This window comes from Aotus nancymaae, unplaced genomic scaffold (genome assembly GCF_030222135.1).
Source record: "Aotus nancymaae isolate 86718 unplaced genomic scaffold, 86718_ANA_hifiasm-v0.15.2.pri h1tg000028l, whole genome shotgun sequence".
In the NCBI taxonomy this organism is placed as follows: domain Eukaryota; kingdom Metazoa; phylum Chordata; class Mammalia; order Primates; family Aotidae; genus Aotus; species Aotus nancymaae.
In genome coordinates, this window is record NW_026988441.1 from 12241276 (window position 1) to 12250752 (window position 9477).

At 51.5% G+C, this 9477-nt stretch overlaps 1 protein-coding gene across 2 annotated transcripts; it reads left to right on the forward strand.

The window, feature by feature from the left end:
- Positions 1–2642: 2642 nt before the first annotated feature.
- On the forward strand, positions 2643–8264 carry PAFAH1B3 (platelet activating factor acetylhydrolase 1b catalytic subunit 3). Of its 2 annotated transcripts, none has more exons than XM_012461530.3 (6): positions 2643–2655; positions 3005–3098; positions 3287–3376; positions 4979–5095; positions 5174–5296; positions 7932–8264. In XM_012461530.3, the coding sequence occupies exons 2-6, from the start codon at positions 3021–3023 to the stop codon at positions 8217–8219; spliced, it is 696 nt and encodes a 231-aa protein (XP_012316953.2). In that variant the 5' UTR covers positions 2643–2655; positions 3005–3020; the 3' UTR covers positions 8220–8264. The 2 variants fall into 2 exon arrangements, with proteins under 2 accessions (XP_012316953.2, XP_012316952.2); XM_012461529.3 differs by lacking the exon at positions 2643–2655 and adding an exon at positions 2681–2893.
- The last annotated feature ends 1213 nt before the right edge of the window (positions 8265–9477 follow it).

The following is a 9477-nucleotide window of genomic DNA, read 5'->3' on the forward strand; positions in this document are numbered from 1 at the left end:
TGGGTGACAAAGTAACACTCCATCTAAAAAAAAAAAAAAAAAAATTTAGTATACTGTTGTGATTCATAGCTAGGCTTGATTTAAATGCCCAAAATGTCACAGTTGGGCTGTGTGACCTTGAAAATATTTGTAACTGGTCAGACTTAGTTTTCTGACCTGTAAAAGTGAGATTGGTAATAATACTACCTTTTTCATTTGGTTGCTAGAAGGATAAAATAGAACAATATGCCTAACTTGAAATGAGCCTGGTGAATGAAGAATGCCTGGAAGCTTTGTTTCTCACTAAGCTTTGCTTCAGGAACTACTCCAACTTACCTATCTACACTTGTCCCCTCAGACTTTATTTTTAAAATTTATTTTCTCTCTTATTATACCACTAATGTGAAGGCATAATTATGACTTTTTTCTTTCCTTTTTTTTTTATTTTTTTTGAGATGAAGACTCAACCTGTCACCCAGGCTGGAGTGCAGTGGCACAATCTCGGCTAACTGCAACCTCCACCTCCTGGGTTTAAGTGATTCTCCTGCCTCAGCCTCCCAGGTAGCTGGGACTATAAGCGCAGACCACCATGCCTGGCTAATTTTTGTATTTTTTAATAGAGACAGGGTTTCACTGTGTTGGTCAGGCTGGTCTTGAACTCCTAACCTCAAGTGATCTGCCCGTCTCAGCCTCCCTAAGTGCTGGGATTGCTGGAGTTAGCCACTGCTCCTAGCCAATTATGACTTCTTTTTTGGAGACAGAGACTACTCTGTCACCCAACCTGGAGTGCAGTGACACAATCATGGCCCAATGCTGCCTTATCTCCCAGGCTCAAGCAATCCTCCCGCCTCAGCTTCCAGAGTAACTGGGACTACAAGCGCTTGCCTGACTTTGTTTTGTTTTGTTTTGTTTTTTGAGACAGGGTCTCACTATGTTACCCAGGTTGGTCTCAAACTCCTAGGCTCAAGCGATCCTCCCACCTCAGGCTCCCCAGTAGCTGGGACTGCAGGCATGCATCCCTGCACCTGGCTCCCTCAGACTTTATTTATTTTTGTAATTAAGACAGAGTCTCGCTGTGTCACCCAGGTTGGGCTGCAGTGACTCGATCTCGACTCACTGCAACCTCTGCCTACCGGACTCAAGCGATTCTCCTGCCTCAGCCTCCCAAGTAGCTGGGACAACACGCTTGTGCCACCACACCCAGCTATTTTTTTTTTTTTTTTAATTTTTAGTAGAGACAGGGTTTTGCCCTGTTGGCCAGGCTGGTTGACCTCAAGTGATCTGCCCGTGTTGGCCTCCCAAAGTGTTGGGATTACAGGCATGAGCCACCTCGCCGGCCTTCCTCAGACTTTAAAATCAAGCTATTCCATGATATTACCCAGGCCCTAATAAGAAAGTGGTTACCTGTATCTTTTATTTTTGCTTGTTCAATCTTCATTATCTTTCAGAGCCATCAGAGATACTACTCCTAGGAAACCCATAGTCCTTAGAGTCCTTCTCCTCTTCCTCCCCAGAAGTCCCTGTCTCTCCCTCAAACACAACTTTGACACCCCTACACCTCTGTGTGTGGATCTGTCTCCCTGAACACACTGGGACAAAGCCAGGAGCTGACCCACTCATTTACTTTCATTCAGCAAGTGCTTGTGGAACCGCTGTGTGCCCGGCCCCGTCCCAGAAAAGTGGATTTAAACAAAACATAAACACAATGAGTAAGACTCATCTCTGTCTCAGCATCAATCCACCTCGAAGAACTGAATAATGAGAAGGTCCCACCTGGAGTGGGGCTACAAGAACATGACCAGGACGTTTAGCTGGGAGACCCCCGACTTGGTCCCAGAGAAGAGGGAGATCTGAGAAGATACTGAGGTCTGAGATTAATTTGGGGCGGCGTAGGGGAAGAGGCGCGACCCCAGATAGCCTTGGCTGTGGATGTAGGTTTCAGAGCACAGACACACCCAGTCGGCCTGTGGGTTTAGAGAGGGGAGTAGAGGCTGCAGATCTGCAAGATGATCTGCAGGAAGGGCGCCAGACTGGACCTGAGCCCTGCAGGCGTCTCTAATTTCCTTTCTCCTTCTGCATCTTCTACCCTCCACGCAGGTCCTATGGCGTCTTGAATGCAAAGATTCGTAGTTTATATTTTATGCCGCGCGCGCGCGCGCGCGCACACACACACACACACACACACACACACACACGGTGTTTTGAGTGGGGTCCTGTGATGTCTTGAATGCGAATATATATACTTTAGATTTCAACACACACACACACACACACACACACACACACACACGGTGTTGTGAGTAGGGGAAGCCCATGAGGAGATAGGCTCAATAAAGACCTAGCGCTGCCTTAGGGTGTCTCCTTAGAACGGAGCCTCGAATTTTCACATTTTGCCATCTTCCTCTTCTGTCCCCCGCACCAGTAGAAAATGGGAGCGTCTCCTCCTAGCCAGCTGCATTCGAGCCACCCCTTCAAGGGATCCAAGAATGGACTCGTCCACTCGCTCCCCTCACCCCACCACGTGAATGGGCCACCCGCCCCCCTCGCAACAGTAGGTGGTCCCTTCCGCACATTTCACTCTCTACAGCAAATGGTATCTTCCCATTTGCTAGAAAGACGGCTAGGTTTTCCCCGCCCACTCCCGACTCTTCAGGTAGCTCGCCCTCTCCGTGACCGGTGGGTGGTTTCTCCCTCCTCCCCGCTTTGGGAGCTGGATGGTCTCGCCTCTCTCTCCCACCAGCCCGTGCCGGGTGCGCGGCCCGGGAGTCAGCGGCCCGAGCGGGAAACGCCGGACGAGCCCACTGCGCGGCCGTCGTGGGGGAAGCGAGGGTTCCCGATTGCGCCTCCCTCCTAAGTGAAGGTTTCCGTCCCTGGAGAGGAGGCGGCGCCCTGTACCGGCCTTCGTCCTCCGCGGGTGTGCGAGCGTTGGGACGGTCCTTTGTTGCCTCGAAGGGTAGGAGTGGGCGTGGCGGAGCCAACTCGGTCCGGAACACTCCCGGGTCGACCCCACTCGCTCATCCTTCAGGAGCTGCGGCGCCAAGATGAGCGGAGAGGAGAACCCAGCCAGCAAGCCCACGCCGGTGCAGGACGTGCAGGGCGACGGGCGCTGGATGTCCCTGGTGAGCGTTCCCACTTGGGATATTGGGGAGTCCGGGGGGCGGGGGACACTCAAGAGAACGGCTGGTTCCTGCCACTCTCACTACCTGATTGGGAAACTGAGGGCAGTTGGGGCGGTGCTGCCTAAGGGCAGGGCCGGGCGGGCCCTGGAGCGTGCGAGCCACTGACTCCCTCTCGCACGCTCCCGCAGCACCATCGCTTCGTCGCTGACAGCAAAGATAAGGAACCCGAAGTCGTCTTCATCGGGGACTCCTTGGTCCAGCTAATGCACCAGTGCGAGGTGAGGCCCATCCCTCTCCCCCTGCCCTATCCGGCCCTGTGCCCATGCTGATACATCTGGACCAGAACCCAGGTGGGGTAGGTATTACGGGGGTACCCAGATTGACCTGAGGTAGCCTGAGGCTCCGAGAGTCTTGGTGAGAAGGAAATGTATGCCTTGGTTTCATCAGATTGGATTTGTGTATGATGTACTAAAACCTAAAATGAGGCTTTCCTGCCACAGTCTTGCCTAAAGTGAGGCTCTTTCTTGTTTGCTTTAAGTAGTGCACAGCCCTCTTGGGATTACACAAAGCTATAGTCACTTTACAGGAAGTGAAGGTCAATTCTAATGGCACTCCACAAAGAGGGCTCAATCATAGTAATATTTTTCCACTAAGCATGTTCAACTGTAATAGCTTTCCTCAAAATAAGTTTCAACTGCAGTGCCATTGGTTTAATGTGTGACTCAAGCCGACTGGATTTTCATAAAGTGAGTCTTGCTTCTGTGGGACTTGGTTTGTTTTTTTGTTTGTTGGTTGGTTGGTTTTTGAGACAGTATCTTGCTTTGTTACCTATTTATTTATTTTTTGAGACAGAGTTTCGCTCTTGTTGCCCAGGCTGGCATGCAGTGGTATGATCTCTGTTCACTGCAAACTCTACCTCCTGGGTTCAAGCGATCCTCCCACCTCAGCTTCCCAAGTAGCTGGGACTACAGGTGCACAACTCTACATACCCAGCTAATTTTTGTAGAGATGGGGTTTTGCCATGTTGCCCAATTTGATCTTGAACTCCTGGGCTCAAGCACAACTCTAGGCCAGGTGTGGTCACTCACGCCTGTAATCCCAGCACTTTGGAAGGCCAAGACAGGTGGGTCACCTGAGGTCAGGAATTCGAGACCAGCCTGGCCAACATGGTGAAACCACGTGTTTACTAAAAATACTAAATTAGCTGGGCATAATGGAACATGACTGTAGTCCCAGCTACTCGGGAGGCTGAGGCAGGAGAATCTCTTGAGCCTGGGAGGCGGAGGTTGAAGTATGCCAAGATCACGTCACTGCACTTCAGCCTGGGCAACAGAGACTCTTGTCTCAAAAAATAAAATGAAATAAAAAATAAATAAATAAAAATAAAGTGATAGAGACTCTTAATTGATTTTTGTTTTTTGAGATGGAGTCTTGCCCTGTCGCCCAGGCTGGAGTGCAGTGGCACAATCTCTGCTCACTGCAACCTCCGCCTCCTGGGTTCAAGTGATTTCTCCTGCCTCAGCCTCCCGAGTAGCTGGGACTACAAGCACATGCCACCACACCCGGCTAATTTTTTTTGTATTTTTAGTAGAGATGAGGTTTTACTGTGTTAGCCAGGATGGTTTCTATCTCCTTACCTCATGATCTACCCGCCTCGGCCTCCCAAAGTGCTGGGATTATAGGCGTGAGCCACCTTGACCGGCCTTAATCAATTTCTATAAAGTGAGGTTCAGCCATGCTGGAGTATGCTCCAGGTGAAATTTTAAAAGACTGCTTCCATGAAGTAAGGTTCTTCCATATGGCATTTGGTTAACACTTGGACAGAGGGTGATTGTCCATGCAGACGGTGCCGCTGTGCCCATACCACTTCTTACCCACAGATCTGGCGGGAGCTCTTCTCTCCTCTGCATGCACTTAACTTCGGCATTGGTGGCGACAGCACACAGCATGTACTGTGGCGGCTGGAGAATGGGGAGCTGGAACACATCCGGCCCAAGGTGAGCAGGGCTTGGGTGGGGCTCTAAAACGTCTTTTGCCTGCCCCCTCACCACCGCTTCATGTCTTTCTTTCCACAGATTGTGGTGGTCTGGGTGGGCACCAACAACCACGGACACACAGCAGAGCAGGTGACTGGTGGCATCAAGGCCATTGTGCAGCTGGTGAATGAGCGGCAGCCGCAGGCCCGGGTCGTGGTGCTGGTGAGCAGCTGGGAGGGTGGGAAAGGAAGAATGGAAGTGGTCTGGGACCCCCTCAGATATAGCCACAGTTGGCACGGTTCTAGGCAAGTTGGCATAGAACAGTGGCTTTCAGGCAGAATCTCACATTGGAGCTTGCTACACCCTTCAGAGTGGCTGTGGTTGAGAATGTGCTAAAAGGGTAATTAGCCTCACTGCAACTTCTGCCTTCCGGGTTTAAGCGATTCTTCTGCCTCAGCCTCCCAAGTAGCTGGTACTACAGGTGCATGCCACGCCCAGTTCCAGTTACCGTTTTTTTGCCCAGGGATGGCTTGAGACCTTGGGGGTCTCAAAAATGGTTGGGCACCGTGGCTCATGCCTGTAATCCTAGCACTTTGGGAGGCCAAGGCGGGTGGGTCACAAGGTCAGGAGATCAAGACCATCCTGGCCAACATGATGAAACCCGTCTCTACTAAAATACAAAAAATTAGCTGGGCATGATGCTGTGTGCCTGTACTCCCAGCTACTTGGGAGGCTGAGGCAGAAGAATTGCTTGAATCTGGGAGGCAGAGAGTGCAATGAGCCAAGATCACACCAATGTATTCCAGCTTGGCGACAGAGCCAGACCCCATCTCAAAAAAAAAGATTAGTTGGGCATGCTGGCACTCGTCTGAAATCCCAGCTACTTGGGAGGCTAAGGCAGGAGAATTGCTTGAACACAGGAGGCAGAGGTTGCAGTGAACCAAGGTCACGCCACTGCACTCCAGCCTGGGCAACAGAGAGAGACTACATCTCAAAAAAAAGACAAACCCAAAAATGGTTGGGCACGGTGGCTCATGCCTATACTCCCAGCACTTTGAGAAGCTAAGGTGGGAGGATTGCTTGAGCCCAGGAGTTCAGGACCAGCCTGGGATACAACAAGACATTGTCTCTACTAAAAATTGTTCAAAATTAGTTGGGCAGGCCGGGCATGGTGGCTCAAGCCTGTAATCCCAGCATTTTGGGAGGCCAAAGTGGGTGGATTATGAGGTCAGGAGTTCAAGACCAGTCTGGCCAAGATGTTGAAACCCTGTCTCTACTAAAAATACAAAAATTAGCCAGGCGTGGTGGCAGGTACCTGTAATCACAGCACTTTGGGATGCCAAGGTGGGCAGATCACCTGAGGTCGAGAGTTCAAGATCAACCTGGCTAACGTGGAAAAACCCTGTCTCTACTAAAGATACAAAATAAGCCAGGTGTGGTGGCGCATGCCTGTAATCCCAGCTCCTTGGGAGGCTAAGGCAGGAGAATCACTTGAACCCAGGAGGTGGAGGTTGCAGTGAGCCGAGATAGAGCCATTGCACTCCAGCCTGGGCAACAAGAGTGAAAGTATCTCAAAAAAAAAAAAATTAGCTGGGCATGATGGTTCGAAAAACCTGTAATCACAGGCACTTGGGAGGATGAAGAGGGAGGATCATAGTTGAGCCCAGGAATTCAGTGTTACAGTGAACTGTGATTATGCCACCGCACTCCAGCCTGGGTGACAGAGTGAGACCCTGTCTCACCAGAGACAGTCTTGCTCTGTTGCCCAGACGAGAGTGTAGTGGTGTGATCTTGGCTCACTACAACCTCCTCCTCCTGAATTCAAGTGATTCGCCTGCCTCAGCCTCCCGAGTAGCGGGGACTACAGGCACACTCCACCATGCCTGGCTAATCTTTGTAGTTTTAGTAGAGATGGGAGTTTACCATGTTGGCCAGCCTGGTCTCAAACTCCTGACCTCATGTGATCCACCTGCCTCAGCCTCTCAAAGTGCTGGGATTACAGGCATGAGACACCACACCTGGCCTATTTATTTATTTGAGACAGGATCTGGCTCTGTTACCCAGGCTGGAGTGCAGTGGCTTGATCTCAACTCATTACAACCTCTGCTTCCAAGGCTCAAGTGATCTCCCACGTCAGCCTCCCAAGTAGCTATGACTACAGGTACACGCTATCATGTCCAGCTAATTTTTGTATATTTTTGTTATGGATGGGATTTCACCAGGTTGCCCCGGTTGGTCTAGAACTCCTGGGCTTGGCCGGGCGCGGTGGCTCACGCCTGTAATCCCAGCACTTTGGGAGGCCGAGGCGGGTGGATCACGAGGTCAAGAGATCGAGACCATCCTGGTCAACATGGTGAAACCCCGTCTCTACTAAAAATACAAAAATTAGCTGGGCATGGTGGCGTGTGCCTGTAGTCCCAGCTACTCGGGAGGCTGAGGCAGGAGAATTGCTTGAACCCAGGAGGCGGAGGTTGCGGTGAGCCGAGATTGCGCCATTGCACTCCAGCCTGGGTAACAAGAGCGAAACTCTGTCTCAAAAAAAAAAGAACTCCTGGGCTCAAGTGATCCATCCAGCTCTGCCTCCCATCATGCTGGGATTACAGGTGAAAGCCACTGTACTTGGCCAGTGTCGACACTTTTCTAAGTGATACTTGGGAAGAGGCTAAACCCAGAAGTCTCTTGCTGAATTGGGGCTAGGATATGATATTTAGGAACTACCCTTCCACCCTACCCACTTGCGTATCCCTAGTGTTTGCTGCAGCTGGAAACTTCATAGTTGGGGGTAGAGGACAGGTTGGCACAGAAAACAGGATACCCAAATGCGCATTTCCTTACTACTCCTGGTGTTCCTGCTCAGGGCCTGCTTCCACGAGGCCAGCATCCCAACCCACTTCGGGAGAAGAACCGACAGGTGAATGAGCTGGTACGGGCAGCACTGGCTGGCCACGCTCGGGCCCACTTCTTAGATGCCGACCCTGGCTTTGTGCACTCGGATGGTACCATCAGCCACCATGACATGTATGATTACCTGCATCTCAGCCGCCTGGGCTACACGCCTGTCTGCCGGACCCTGCACTCCCTGCTTCTGCGTCTGCTGGCCCAAGACCAGGGCCAAGGTGCTCCCCTGCCAGAGCCCGCACCCTAAGCATCCTGCTGCCTTCCCACATTAAACTCTCCTTCCTCGGTCTGCCGTTTCCTGCTTTATGGTTGAGCCTGTCTGGGTACCACCACTAGTCCTTACCCTGATCTGTGACCCTGCGATACCACAAGGTGTTTTTTTTAAGACAGGGTCTCTGTCACCCAGGCTGGAGTACAGTGGTGAGACCACGGCCCACTGCAGCCTCAACCTCCTAGGCTCAAGCCATCCACCCACCTCAGCCTCCTGAATACCTGGGACTACAGGTGTGTGCCACTGCATCCAGCTAGTTGTATTTTTTTGGAGAGATGGCATTTTGCCCTGTTGCCCAAGCTGGTCTGACTCCTGAGTTGAAGCAATCTACCTGCCTCAGCCTCCCAGAGTGCTAGGATTACAGACATGAGCCACTGTGCCTGGCTGTGGCTCTATTTCTGCCCAGGGCAGGCGTCACTGATATATCAAGACGCTGTTCTTGTGGTTAGGTTAATTTTCACTATTACAATAGAATGTTTCAGGCAGGTGCTATCAATCAATCAGTCAACACTAGGCAAGACCAGCTTGCCAGCACTACCCTACAGGACCAAGGTCAAGCAAGAATTCTGAGAACATAGTAACCCAGTACAGTGAAGCCCACCCTACCCTGCCCCTCCTCCATCTCTGCATATACTGTTGCCCCAACTGGAAATTCCTGGTGCTCCAGCTGTAGCTTAGATGCCACTTCTGCAGAGGTATCCTGACCCTCCCACCCTTAGTTGTCATCCCTCCACACAATGTATCTGTCACCTCAGGTGGGCACTGTGTCCACATGCTGAGTGGAAGGGGTGTCACCCAGGGGAGGCTGCTTCAAGACATTGCAGTGCTGACCCAGGCCACATGGGGGCAGCAGGGGTCACGTGAAGGACCCTTGTCTCCTCCCACTCACTGCCACCTCTGGACTAGGACCTTTTGGGGCCTGTTTCCTGAATACAAATGACACCAGAGACAATGAGGGTAAACCATCTGGTGGCATCTTGCCTCAGGCCTTCCCCAAGTTCATGCAGTCCAATGGCTGAGAACAGGGCCCAAAAGCATTGAGGCTCCCTGAGCACACGGGCTTCTAAACTTGGAAGAGGGGCTGCCTGGTCCACAAGTCAAGGACCTGGCCTGTGGGGTCCCTCTGATGTTGGAGGCAGTGGTCCTGGAATTGCTCCCCTGACCTCATGGAAAGTCTACAGCTCCATGACAACTGAAGACAGGACCAGTACAACCAACAGTCCTCCCCGTTAAG